At 39.8% G+C, this 15029-nt stretch overlaps 2 protein-coding genes across 2 annotated transcripts in view; one reads left to right on the forward strand and one right to left on the reverse strand.

Moving 5' to 3' along the window:
• LOC118406008 (kelch-like protein 42) overlaps positions 1 to 15029 on the forward strand; it is a 266342-nt gene that overhangs the window by 19592 nt on the left and 231721 nt on the right. The gene's annotated exons all lie outside the window — the stretch shown is intronic.
• The window catches only part of LOC118406069 (tubulin polyglutamylase complex subunit 2-like), a 20560-nt gene continuing 5798 nt past the window's right edge, over positions 268 to 15029 (reverse strand). The window contains exons 2-10 of the mRNA XM_035805932.1: positions 10848 to 10984; positions 9277 to 9356; positions 8925 to 9012; positions 7831 to 7983; positions 6034 to 6135; positions 5201 to 5364; positions 4600 to 4763; positions 2125 to 2172; positions 268 to 1026 (exon numbers count right to left, since the gene is read on the reverse strand). Of these exons, the coding sequence (XP_035661825.1) occupies positions 963 to 1026; positions 2125 to 2172; positions 4600 to 4763; positions 5201 to 5364; positions 6034 to 6135; positions 7831 to 7983; positions 8925 to 9012; positions 9277 to 9356; positions 10848 to 10929 (945 nt within the window). The 5' untranslated portion in view covers positions 10930 to 10984 and the 3' untranslated portion in view covers positions 268 to 962. The remainder of the gene's footprint in view (positions 1027 to 2124; positions 2173 to 4599; positions 4764 to 5200; positions 5365 to 6033; positions 6136 to 7830; positions 7984 to 8924; positions 9013 to 9276; positions 9357 to 10847; positions 10985 to 15029) is intronic.

Genomic DNA, 15029 nt, shown 5'->3' on the forward strand with positions numbered 1-15029 from the left:
ACGCCAGCCAAACAGGTTTTGACAAAGCAAGATATAAAAAAAAATAGAAAGCCCAATAAAAACGACTAAAAAAAACGTTAAAAAAACAGCCGGAGCCTAACCTGTGCTTGGAGAGTATTTGTAATGTACCAAAAAAGAAACAGCCAGTAAACTAAACTACGTGTATTTCCTCCTATAAATATCTACTTGGAGATAATGACGAAGGGGATTCCCCCGACGTCAAGCGCCAGTCTACGTTTATCTCAAAGCAGATGTATGGATACGGTCTCAGTGTTACTTGACTTGACTTTATTTGGATCCACATTTACAACAACTTTGATGTAATTTATTGTAAAGTACTATGTCAGCACACACCCCTCTCCACAAAATATTCTTGCACATCTTTTATTTTTCCATATGCAATGTCAACAGTTGCAAGCACATTCTGTTTCTATTAAGGCATTGAGATATATATTCTACCATAACTCGCAATGTGGTAAAAAAATAGGATAAAACAAAAAACATTAGGGTCTGTAAGGAAATAATAACAACAGTGTTTTTTTCCATATATACATGCAATTCGTCATATATATGTACAGGTGACGTTTTTGTTGTTCAAGGCAATTGATTTTCAATTCAGTTCAGTCCATCCTAATTTGAGAGGTGACACCAGGACTTGTACAAGTTCCTGTCCAGCATGACTGAGCAGAGTTTGTCCTGGGTGATATCTGAGGGTCTGCATGTTCTTTTGCGAGATATTTTAAAAAGGTAATTTCAACTCCAGAGAGCTTGCTGGTAAGTGCTTTACTTTGTGTACTGAGATAGTGCACAAATCTTTATACTGTCAATTACTGTCAAAGGTGAACTTTCACATTATTACTGTTACAACAAACTTTTGCCTTGTAACTGTAAGTGTAATATGGTATGTCTCCCATTTCAGAAAAGCTTTCAAATCTATTTAATTAATGGAGATAAACTTTGCTCTAAGTCTTTGTTGTTCTTGCAGTTGCTTGCGCTGACGGCCTTGACATTCCCGGAACTTGAGATCTGAAAAAAGACAAAGGATGTAGTACTAGTGTACACAACTGTAAATCTTTACATAAAGTAGAATCTTGCAGGTCAAAAAGAGATCATGATGAATCATGAATGCCACAGATATTCCCATCAGCATTATAATGCAAGTGACCATCTCTACATAAAGCTAAGGGCACAACCCGCCGTATGTGCAATTTGTCCGTACATTTTTTTGGGAGGCCGCGTCCGCCACGTATTTCTGAAAACGTTCAGGCTGTACAGGGCAGGCGCGTCGCCTGTACTGGCACGTACGGGGGCAAATCCGCAGCCCGATGGCACCAAAAATTTTTGCCTGCACGTAAAGTTCTACGGCGTGTCTGCATGCTCCAAAATCCATCAGATTCCCTACGAGTTCGTCACTTACAAAAGCTCCTTACACTTACGGATCCCAAAAGATTGCCCATGTTTTCACACGTAGACAGCACGTATTTGCACGTACGGCGGGTTGTGCCCTAGTCCAGTCAACTATGTCTCTGTTGTCACTTTGTCAATCCAAGGAGGTTAAAAAGATTTTTTTTAACCTCCTTGGTCAATCATATTGAATAATGTATGTACCATTGGAAAGCTAATTCATTGTAGCCTGGGTAACATCTGATTTCTACTGGGGCTCCTTACACTCACTGCCCTACAAAATATTTTTCGGGGCAGCAAGTGTAAGGACAGAATGATCAATACGACGATAGCGGTCACTTAAATAGGAAGAGGAGCCCCTGTAGAAATCAGATGGTACTCAGGCTAAATTCATTGCCTCCTACAATGGTGTCCAAATTGACAATGCATTTGTGGGCCAAGCATACGGCTGCAAAACAAAAGAGCCAAAAGTCCCCTGCCAACACTGTCTGAATGGGCATGGAGTTTCGGCACTGAGTTTTGGCCATTCACATCTTCTCAACCAGAACATATGTCATGGTAGTGATGGTACTCATGGATTCTTGTGTATTTTTCACGCAAGTGCTATGTCCACCAAACAAAATAAACCTTATATTGAATCTAACACAATGCACATTCTACCATAAGTTATATTTGTCTGTAAAATACATGAATAAATGCATACAAATAAAACAATCTCACCTTGCTGTAGACTGTCCAGTGGGTTTCTTCTTGGGTTGAGACTTAGACCTGAAATGGTAAGAAAGGGAAATGAGCAATATGAAATTTACTAAAATGCCTTAGATACAATTGTAGATCTTTTCTTGAAAGTTTGAGACAAGCAAAGTTGTTGTAAAATGACTGACAGTCGATGATTTCACCAACTTCATTATCACTTTGATTTTATCAATCTACCAGTAATATTTTTTGCTACTACAGAAGTTAAATACATGTAATTGTTGTTGATTACGTTACCAAAGATGGGAAAAAGTTCCTAGCCAAAGTAAGGGGCTATACTATACTAAATTATAACTGATGGTCAGAACTCTAGCATCTCAGCAGGTACAAAACCTGGTCAACAGTCTTTCCCAAGACTGCAAGCTGGGTTCCTCTATCCCTGCCTGGTATGTGTATTGGTAGACCCAAGGACGTTATAACGTCCTTGGTAGACCCTAGCAACAGTCTGGCTTCCAGGTGCATTGGCTGGAAGCCCCTCTTTCTTAGTGTGACAATGGGGTCAAATCAGCATCAAAATATCCATTTATCTTTCATTCATAGCATCAGCCTTTGTTGACTTTCAACTCTTTTTCTTTACCACTCTTTTTCTATCCTTCAATGAGATCAGGATTTGCATGATAAAGAGATCAAACCAGCATTAAAATGACCAAGGAGGTCTTTTTAACCTCCTTGTAATGGTCAATTTATCTTTAATACAAATTATTAGCCTTTGTTCATTGACACTTTGTTCTCAGACCACTTTCTATTATTAAGAAAGATCAGCTTTTGTTTGATAATGCATTCATCTTTGATTAAAACAAATTTACTACAGTTGCCTTCTAGCTCTTTTTTGTCAGGTCACTTGCTGTCTTTTAGCAACATCAGAGGGTGCATGACAATTGAAACAACTAGGGAGTAGAAACAGAGAGAAACAATAACCCGACTCCCAGGGTTCGAAACCACACCGAACACGGGCAACCGGCTCACAAATCCAACATGCAAACCACAACGCCGAAAGCTCAGAGCTGTTGGTGTGGTCAGTTTGGCCTTGGTTTGGCAGCGCTTGAACCCCACTGTTACACAATGTATTCCTATGGGCTTCTTTTTAAGTATCCCTGCTTGATGTTAATTAGTCAATGATGACTCCATCTTACTCCAATGGGCCATTCATCTCTTTAGATAGCTCTTTGTCTCAGGTCACTTGCTATCTATGAACAAAGGTTCAAACATCAAAGGGTGCATGACAATGTACCCCTATGGGCTTCTTTTTTATCATCCCTGCTTGATGTTAATGATCACCACCATCTTGCTCAATTCATCTCAATTCTTCTCATTTAAATCTTCTGGAACCCAGACTGTTGCCAGGGCCAACAAGACCCATGACTCCCATACATTTTTTTTTTCATTTTTGTTGTAAAATATGTCCTTTTAAACATACTAATATACCTTTTCAACTGTTTCATATTGTGAAGTTCAGATTTTTAGACAGAAGCCAGAGAAGGGGTAAGATTTTGTCTGATGTCCCAACAAGCTACTGTAAGTGCAGAAATGTTGGCGGTAGTTTTATGTTTGCAATGTTCACGGTGGCCACTTTACCGAGAACTTAAAACTACTGCAAACATTTTTCCATCATAGTATGTGACTCAGGGCTCTAGCCAGCGTCCGTTTTTCTGTCAATTGACGGAAATTTGCTGCATGTGACAGAAAATTTTTTAAACCAATCCGTCAACCTTGACAGACAAAAATTCTTGGTGGAAGCTACAGGCGGCTTGGGGACGTTGTCCACGGCCGTAAAAGCCACACACTGTTTGTCTTGCTATTGTTATGATTGTTGACAATGTGTGTCGGCTCCCTTTTGCATACGATAATCTCATTAAAAACCCGTTTTTCAAGGTCTCAGTTCCATCTTTCTAACTTAATTTTCGCGGTTTTCGCGACAATGGGAATTGGCTGACGGAAAAAAATTTCGAGCTGGCTAGAGCCCTAATGTGACTACAGTCACCGCGAACTTAAACCACTATGAACACTCCATTTTCCCGCTACCACGAAAGTGAATCCCCGCAAGCTCAAATGTGTTTACAGTAATTTGCGTCCCACAATGGAGGGATAGGTCTTCAACTTCAAGACAGCCCTGCCCCCCTGAGAAAGACCCCACCGATAGTAGAAACTAGGAGAATGACCAGATCTCTCTTTATCCCTTTCTTCCCTCTTATTTCAATCTTTTTCCTCCAACACGATGCAAAGGAAGCTTCTTGATGCCATGGGGAGTTAGGATCCCCTTTTTTGCTGACAGGGTTGGAATCTAAAGATGCCAAAAAGCCTATTCAGTCTACTTGGGCTCTACTGGTAATATTCACTAAAGAAAACAAAAATTGCGAGGGAGTGCCGGTTAAAGGGAGCCCTGGTAAACTAAATAGGACGGCACCCAGGCTAGGAATGCCGGTATGGTGTGACACTTACTTTTGATCTTTCTTCCCCTTGAAGACTCTAGCAGGGTCCAGTTTGTTGGTGGGGATGGAGGGGTCAGCGCTGCAGGGGTCAGCCTCCCTCTGGTCCTGCCCCTCCGGCCCGCGGTCCCGCATGTCCATGGCAAGCCTCCCGGGTGCGTACATGTTGAACCATTGCTGGGAGTTGTGCAAGACAATAATTGTTTACTTGTTAATAACAGTTGATCATAACATTTGTTTAACATTAGGAAAATAAAGATGTGAAAGGAGGAACAAGCTGTTGAGTTACTTTTAACAAATGAAAGCTGCTCTGAAAGTATAGCCACATATCTATATATCTAATAACTTGCTACTGAGTAGAATGCATTTGGAAAGAGAATTAAACAGCTGATACGAACTTGAGAGTATCTTTGTATAATGCATCTAGACTTTGTTTAACAATTATAACTCCTTTACAATTATATTTATTATCTTTCATTGGCACATGTCTCCTATGTTTCCACCACATACTGGGCATGAAGTTGCAACTTAACTTTCTATAATGACTTCCTCATTAAAGAGACCAGGATGATTTCGGAAAATGGATGGATGTGATCCATAATAAAAAATTTTACCTTTGCCTGATGACTGAGCCCTGTGTCAGTGAAGGCGTACTGCCACTGTGGCAGGCCCAGGTGCATGATCATCATCCTGAAGTAGTGTGTGAAGCTGTCCGTCAGGAAGTTCCACCGCAGGGCGCGGTCCAGGAACCAAATCTCCATCCCCTGGGCTGGCACTCCTGAAAGTCAGTTCAAACATTTCAATTAAAAATGTGAAATACAAATGAATGTATGTTGCTATTTCTTGAGTTTGAGTTTATTTAGATCCACAATTAGCCTCATAAGAGGCTATTCTTCCTGTGGTCTACATTTTCTTGATGCATTGCACTTTGTAGTACCAGTACAAGCTAGTGAACAGTTTGGATAAAATTTCACTCATTGCATCCTGGAATATGATAAATTCCATTTTTTTAGTACTAATTTTTCAATAACATTGGGCAATCAGAGCTGTCAGACTTTATCCCCTTTCCCATATTGAAGTTTAAAAGACAAGGTAAGAAAAGACATTACATGTAGCAGCCCTGAGGATTTTGGGCAATGCTACACTGTGTATATGCGGAATTGCTGAAACCAAATGAGGTATTCTTCTCACTCACATTCATACACATATATTGTAAACATACAGGCGCTAGGCAAGCTATAAACAATACTTGCCTCCCTTGCTATGTAGTACTAAGTTATAGAGCTACTAATAACTCAATACACAATATGATCTGGAAATTTTAAAGGTCCTAAAGTTTAGAATTAGACACAAACTCCTGGATGCAGGCCACTCATGATGAGGAGACCTTATCAAGTAGTAAATAAAGTTTAGAATATTTTCAAATCAAAAGAAAAATGTTTCATACCTGGTTTTGTATTCTTGAACACAAGACACACCTTTCCAGTACCTTCACAAGGGTCCAGCTCAAAGATGCGACTACGGCTGTCAAAGTGAGGTTTGACGGGCACTGGAAAGACAGGTGTCAATCAATGTCATACAGAATTGACTATCAATTGAATATTGACTCTATTTGTTAGAAATAAATTATTGTCTACTTTAGATCTTAGATCTTACTAGTTAACTTCAGTTGTGCCAAGTACAGAAAATAAGTAGGTGAAGTGTATACACTTGTATACTCTTGTTGCTGTATGTGTGTTTGTTTGTTAGTTTGTTTGTTTTATTAGGACCTCTATTAGTGATATACTGTAAATGCATTTACGTTCTCTGGGATTTAATTTTGCGGTAGCGGGAAAAAGGACTGTTCGTGGTGGTTTTAATTTTGCGGCATCACCATGCACTGCAGTCTCTTACTGCCATGGAAAAATTTTCGCGGTGGTTTTAAGTTCGCGGTGAATTGGCCACCGTGAAAACTGCGGGGCATATTTTCAATCAGTTCATGCTTTCTGAAATAGTGTGTGTAAACACACATGTATATAAATTTGGTGAAATTTGCAAAATAAAGAAAAAATCTCATGTAAGTTAACATTGTAGAAGAGTAGAAAATGCACTGTACAGAATTAAGAACAACTTTCTCAAGTTTGATTTGGTCTTGAGATACTGACAAAATTCTTGTTTACTGTCTCTGAACTTGCAGACTAGACTGTCAGCAGCTTTTGGGGTGAAGGAGGGTCAGGAAAGCGGGCCAGCAATTACCCAAGAGTGTGTGGTCTTCCAGGTTTCAAGGTGAGAATCGAGAATGCAAGCTGAGAAAATTCTGTTTAATACTTTCAACTCCTGTTTACTTGTAGGCAAGCCCTGATCTTGAACCTGATATTGAACCTTTTGACTCCTTAGCCATAAATAACACCATATTCAACCAGCCATGAAATTGAACTTGTCAGGCTTGGCTATTATCAACAAGTTGCTTGGCCTTGGGGCCCAAATACACATTGTACACCAGTTGCTTGGCCTTGGGGCCCAAATACACATTGTACACCAGTTGCTTGGCCTTGGGGCCCAAATACACATTGTGCACCTGTTGCACTTCTTCCCAACCCCAAGAGCTATATCATAGTATATGCCACAAAAAAATCAAGACCATAAATCATGTCCAGAACAAAGGATATAGAAACTGGAGGATCCCATGCAGTACAAAGGAAAGCCACTAGGAGGCCAGACATCAGCTTTGACCTTCATCTCCTCAAGATCCACCCATATACCAAACATCAAGTCATCATTGCAGAGGAATGGACATCCAACATCATCCCACCTTATCCATCCATAAGTTGTAACTTCTTGAGATATGCTTGCAAAAGTAGGTTAGAAACACAGAAACAAAACAAGCTGCAAGCTTAAGGAAGCCTAAATCTGCACCACTTTTTCCTGTCAACAAAAGCTGTCTGCCACAAGAAGGACCACATAGCTTCTCAAGGACAAAAGATATAAACACCAGAAGATATGCTGTAGTACCAAGTAAAGCTGCCAGGAAGCCCATGATTGGCCTTACCCTTCATCTTCCCAAAACCTATGTATGATACACCAAATACCAGCACAATCCATCCAGAGGTTCTCAGTTATGCAGGACAAACATATCAGAAATACAGACATACGGACAGACAGTCACACACACACAGACATGCCAAAACAAACACACACACACGTCAAAAGTAACACGACACATATAGTGTGACAATACCTTCTAGACGATGGTAACAGCACCCACCTGTGTCATCCCCCTCCTCATCAGTCTCACTGTCTGAGTCTATATCTGCCAGGGACGGGTTGTTACTGGTCCCAGCTGTGGGGGATGTGCTGTTCAGCTTCTTCAGGTCTGAGATAGGATTGATCTCCATCCTGCCCAGCCTCATTAACACTTCTGTAAACAGTCATTGGTTGAGAGAAAGAGATACAAACATACTTTTTATTTGTTAATGGTAACTTAATTTTAGCAACTTAAGCGGTCACTACTCATCTGCTTAAGTTTCATCACCGCAATTATTTGATGACTCTGGGGCCGAGTAGAAAAAATGTCATTACCGCTAAAATCAAATGCCCTTTTCCCCCCAACCGCTGAAACTACTGACCATGATGTATTTATGGATTTACAGTAATATTTGTATATCATACATAACACTGAAAAAATGATGGCAGTTGTGGGAAATCTATCCCACTTATGAACAGTGATGAGGGGGAATACAAGCTTAAACACATTTGGAACTGCAGTTTTCTCACTGCAGCGCCACCTTGCAATGGTCATTACTACCACAAGGACGGTAGCAGAAAGACTTCCAAAATGTTGGCAGGTAAATCCTGTTGGTTGTGCAACTACTGCAACTATAATTATCCACGTTCAAGTCTCCTCAGTTCATCATCTATGACCACTGTCTTCCTTGCATCACCAATGTCTTTGAGATTCTCAGTAAGACCAGGCATCATAGTTCGAACATTCCAACATCTCAGTTTTAGAGCTGGTCTCTTTTGATGTCTTTTGTTGTTGATGTAGTGACTTAGATTACATCAGCATTGGCTGTGACCTAGATAATCCCAGCATAACTGCACATGTGCTAACCAAGGCCAACATGCCAAGGGAGACCCCTGAGATATGTAACCCAGAGTAGGGAGCAGATTAAAACTTAGACTGTAGGAGACGGACGTGTGTACGTGTGCTCCCTGAGTCTTTTGATATAGTAGGACACCACAGTTGCCGGGTGCGGATATTGACTGAAGGAGGCTATCCACTGAGCAACTAATAAAGAGAACTGTAGCTACTAACACTGTACATAATTTAAAAAAATAGTGAACAAAAGTTCTACTTACCATCAAATTTGATTTTCCAGGTCATCAAAAGTCCATTCATGGTAAGGTAAAAGTTTTTCACATCTTCTGGTAGGATACAAGAGTGTTTCTGTAGATGAAAAAAAAATGATTTAGTTTCAAATGATAAGATTGGCTGCCTGTACCTGTGAAATGTGTATATATTATCATCAGTTTATAGCATGGCCAAATCACGCTTCAACGTCCAAGCGTCCGACATGCTGAACAATTCTTTGAAAAAGGGTTATAATCATGATCTGATCAAAGATGATAAGCAAAAGATCATGTGATACTTTCCCACCCATGTTCTAAGTGTATACGTACAAATAACAATGAAATTGTAAATGCACTATACCTGCTCCCAGCTCACGACTAGATGTCTCTCTGCTGGTTTTCTTTCTTCTACATGGATATCAAGTACACCTTTTTTCTTTTCTGCAGACAAAAAAAAAACAAAATGCATCAAAAGTGATGTCATCATTGTTATTAGATGGAAAGTAAGAGATGGAAACTTCACATTGTAACAAAATTGATTACATGTAGTCTACATGTACACGTCTCTGAAAGGCCCAACTTCTTGTATTGTCTTGTTTGCAATATGAAAGGAATGGTAAGCAAAATCTGGAAGACACTTGAATGTTACGTGCTCTACTATGTAAATCTACTCCAAGCATCCTCTTGAGCTCACGCATTTTGGGTCATGAAATTTTATTATGGGTTGTGGTAGAGGCACATGATTTCTATGGGTCCTCCATATATAGGAATACTACATATATTGGGAGAATGCAACGTTATTTTGATTCGTATTACATTTCAGGTGCTTTGAAGTATACGAGCGATCACGATGATGTCACAGAACCCGGGTGAATGACGGGGACAATGTCCGCTGCGTCAATGACATTTGCTTCCCTGTGGGGGGTGGTGAATGAGGGAAATTTCCAGCACATGGAGCACCGTTATTTGTTACGAAGAATTTCTTGGTAACGCTTAACGGTGAATTCGGGATAACAAATAACGATTAACGTTGAATTAAAATGTAAGAAATAGGCGGTCGATGTTGTGGCCCCAGGTTCTTTAGAATGCTGCACGAGGAACGTTTTAACTACAGGACTAAGAAACACGCACAAGACACAGGCATGCCATTGACACGCACGGGAGCTGTTAGTCGAGACCCTCTCTCTGTTCTCTGTCTCAAGCCTCTCTCCAACTGTCCTCCCAACTCCCAACTACCTGCTTCTTTATCCCAGACACAGACAATAGACAGTTTCACAGTAGGAAAGTGGGCCTAACACTTCTGTGTAACATATCACCTATATGGCTTCCCTTTGATGTACTCTACAGGTAGATTAAAGCAACATGATTTGCATCCAGACTTGCTAACTTTGTCATCAAAGAAATGGCATTTACATAAAGATTAGCTGTTGCATTGACAGACTCCATGCCTCACACTTATGAGGGTCTGTTTGATCCTAATATACATCAAAGGTTACAAAATATATCCAAAAACAAAACTAGTATTACAATTCAGTATTTCTGCCCCACTTACACAAACAGCAAATAACGCTTCAAGAAGATTATACCGATAACGATTAAAGTTGAATTAGAGCAAGTAGGTAACGATTAACGGTGAATTAAATGGCTCGTAACGCTTAATGGAAAAGGGCATGCAGGTCCTCATAAGTATGGTACTTTGATTAATATTCTATTCTGTATGAATTTCTAATATATACGTAACATTGTCTTCGTTGTGTCTGAAATTCTTGGCACTTATGCGTTAAAATACTCTGGTGTCAACTGTGTCAACTGTGTATACCTAAAACAATATGCATCAGTGGCTAGATGGGCACAAAAATGGTAACGGGTAGCGTAGCAACAAAAACAAATAATTTTTCAAGGGGGAGGGGGCTATTTTCAATACACACTTACCTAGTGATTTCACTACTCCGAACGTCAAGCGATCGAAAACCTCTTTCGGGCTAACCTTGGGAAGTTCCTCCTTCTCTGACATCCTGTCTTAACCAAAGACAACCCTTAGTAGTTCAATAAAACGAAATTTTAAGCCCAACACCTGTTGGACGCCCGTTTGAGGCACTTGACATGGTCGCGTAAAAAAAAGATTAAAAAATCGCGGTGGCCCAAGTCAGGCTGTCAAAGGTGCCCACGTAATACTCACGAGTTGTTCTATCGCCTACAGTACCCGTGTTGATTCAAATATTATTTCGGGATGAGATTTGAAGAGTCAAAGTTAGCCTTCAAACTGGCTCTTTATGCCTGTTTTCGGCCTCGATTCCGCACTGCATGGGGGTTTCCGTGCAACCGATTACGATCATATACTTCCGGGTCGTACGAGTGAGGTCATTGAACGCGGGTCACCAGCTATCTTGACTGTCTCAGTCTGCGCTAGGTTCGGTAGAGGAGGATTCAAGTCAGGCTTACGCATATTGTTAAATTAGGTTTGTTAAGGGACTCTTGGCGAAAGTATGTTTGAACTTGCAGAACGTTTTTTAAGTTTGTGTTTGTTCGCATCGTCTCGGCCCACGTTGCGAATCTGCAACGGTTGTTAGGTCCCTTCCGAACGAACTAACTGGCATTCTCGTAGACATCAGGAGACAAACTGTGTTAATTTGAATAACACATTTATAGAACAGTGCTGTAAGAAGTGTATACAGGGAACTAAGAGCGGAAAACGTGTTCGGGAGACCTCCTTGGGGAGACAAACTGTGTCAATTTGAAGGACACACATACATAAATATTTAGCGCCGTAAGAACTGTATGTAACGTTAGCTTAACTAATAGCGATAAACGTGTTTAGGAGCCAAACTATGTCAATTTGAATGGCGCACTTATATAATAGCGCCGTAAGAACTGTATGTAGCTAACAAATAGCGAGAAACGTGTTCAGGAGACAAAATGTGTCACTTTGAATGACACATTTATAGAACAGCGATGTTAGACCTGTATATAGCTATTAAGTAATCGCGGAAAACGTATTCAAGTGTCAAACTGTGCCAATTTGAATGACACACTTATAGAACAAAGCTAAAAGAACTGTATATAGCTAACTAATAGCGGAAAACGTGTTCAGGATTCAAACTGTGTCAATTTGAATGACACACTTACATGATAGTGCCGTAAGAACTGTATATAGCTAACTAGGAGCGAAAATCATGTTCAGGAGACAAACTGTGCCAATTTGAATGACACAATGCATTATAGAATAGCGCTGTAAGAACTGTATATAGTTAACTTGAAGCGGAATGCGTGTTCAAATGTCAATGTGTGTCAATTTGAATGACACACTTGTAGACAGCGCCCAAAGAACTGTATATAGCAAACTAATAGCGAAAACGTATTCAGGAGACAAACTGTGTCAATTTGAATGACACACTTATAGAACAAAGCTGAATGAACTGTATACAGCTAACTAATAGCGAAAAACGTGTTCAGGAGACAAACTGTGTCAATTTGAATGATGCATTCATAGAACAGCGCTGTAAAAAAACTGTATATATGTAACTTAAAGTGCAATGCGTGTTCAGGAGTCCAACTGTGTCACTTTGAATATAGAACAAAGCTGAAAGAAATGTATATAGCTAATTAATAGCGAAAAACGTGTTCAGGAGTCCAACTGTGTCAATTTGAATGACACACTTAAATAATGGTGCCGTAAGGATTGTATATAGCTAACTAATAGCGAAAAACGTGTTCAGGAGACAAACTGTGTCAATTTGAATGACGCAATGCATTATAGAATAGCGCTGTAAGAACTGTATATAGGTAACTTAAAGCGGAATGCGTGTTCAAATGTCAAACTGTGTCAATTTGAATGACACACTTATAGAACAAAGCTAAAAGAACTGTATATAGCTCACTAATAGCGGAAAACGTGTTCAGGAGTCAAACTGTGTCAATTTGAATGACACACTTACATAATAGTGCCGTAAGAACTGTATATAGCTAACTAATAGCGTAAACGTGTTCAGGAGACAAACTATGTCAATTTGAATGACACACTGACATAATAGCGCCGTAAGAACTGTGTATAGCTCACTAATAGCGAGAAACGTGTTCAGGAGACAAAATGTGTCACTTTGAATGACACATTTATAGGACAGCAATGTAAAACCTGTATATAGCTAAGAAATCGCGGAAAACGTATTCAGGTGTCAAACTGTGCCAATTTGAATGACACACTTGCAGAACAAAGCTGAATGAACTGTATATAGCTAACTAATAGCGAAAAAGGGTGTTCAGGAGACAAATTGTGTCAATTTGAATGATGCATTCATAGAACAGCGCTGTAAGAACTGTATATAGCTAACTTAAAGCGCAATGCGTGTTCAAATGTCAAACTGTGTCAATTTGAATGACACACTTGTAGAACAAAGCTAAAAGAACTGTATATAGTTAACTAATAGCGGAAAACGTGTTCAGGAGTCAAACTGTGTCAATTTGAATGACACACTTACATAATAGTGCCGTAAGAACTGTATATAGCTAACTAATAGCGAAAAACGTGTTCAGGAGTCAAACAGTGTCAATTTGAATGACACACTTACATGATAGTGCCGTAAGAACTATATATAGCTAACTAGGAGCGAAAAACAAGTTCAGGAGACAAACTGTGTCAATTTGAATGACACAATGCATTATAGAATAGCGCTGTAAGAACTGTATATAGTTAACTTAAAGCGGAATGCGTGTTCAAATGTCAAACTGTGTCAATTTGAATGACACACTTGTAGACAGCGCCCAAATAACTGTATATAACAAACTAATACCGAAAACGTATTCAGGAGACAAACTGTGTCAATTTGAATGACACACTTACAGGTAGCGCAATAAGAAATGTACATAGCTAACTCATAGCGAAGTGTAACGTGTTCAGTTGACAAACTGTGTCAATTTGAATGACACACTAATATAATGGCGCCGTAAGAACTGTATATAGAATGCGTGTTCAGAAGTCAAACTGTGTCAATATGAATGACACACTTACATAATAGCGCGGTTCAGGCAGCGCTTTTCTGCAAGTGTGTCAGACAAGTTCTAAGGTCCCTTCTTACGAACTAAATGGCGTTCCTTCGTATATATATGACTTTAGATGCGGTTATTTCATATCAATTAACAACTGATTACTGGAGTTTGGACCATGGTAGGGTATAAAGTAACTGAAATACTAACTTGTTCAAGTAAACTGTCAAATCTAGTACTGCGCTGTCTGAGCTGAAAACTGTGTCAATCATAGGACACACTTTTGAAACGCATAATAACTATCTTATGACGGAAAACTCGCTCTGCCAAAAACTTTTTCAATCGAATGATTATACGATTTAGGCATATCTATTCAGTTTGCTAGTTTGTCACATTAATTGACACAATAGTTTATAACAGAAAACTTTTTCAGGAGGACGGCTTTGCAATTAATAACCGAGTGGTAAACAGTATAAAACTGCCTCATGACGGAAACTTTGGTGGACAACTGTCACTGATAGTATGGCATACTAGTGCGATGATCAAACAGTATTAAAATGATGGAAGACTTGGTCGGGACGACAACTGTGTCAATTAACAAGTTTTTTAAAACTTATTAAAATTTCACAAAACGGAAAACCCTCACGGTCAGGACGACAACTGTATCAAATGACAGAAAACCTTGTCAGGAGGACAACTGTTATTTCATATGACACACTATGAAACACGATGTGAAATCAGTGTAAAATTGTCTTGATGGCGGACGACTTTTTCAGGAGGGAAATCGTGTGAATTTGTCTGACACCTTTGTAAGCGATGTTTGAACCGTGTCTTAAAAATGGAAAACGTTTTTCCGGGGGACAACTGTGTCAATCTAGCCTCTACCAGGCTTCGTGGTTTGGTGGTCTAATTGTAGAAATTGGTCAAATAGAGTAAATACTACGCTAGGGGAGTCAGCCGGCCGATTAGGGACATTCTCCAAACCACACCAGGCTTCGTGGTTTGGTGGTCTAATTGTAGAAATTGGTCAAATAGAGTAAATACTACGCTAGGGGAGTCAGCCGCCCGATTAGGGACATTCTCCGTGGTTGAAAAATGGACCTTCTAAACTTGACATCGGCTGTGCAATAAACC

Source organism: Branchiostoma floridae, chromosome 2 (genome assembly GCF_000003815.2).
Source record: "Branchiostoma floridae strain S238N-H82 chromosome 2, Bfl_VNyyK, whole genome shotgun sequence".
In the NCBI taxonomy this organism is placed as follows: Eukaryota; Metazoa; Chordata; class Leptocardii; order Amphioxiformes; family Branchiostomatidae; genus Branchiostoma; species Branchiostoma floridae.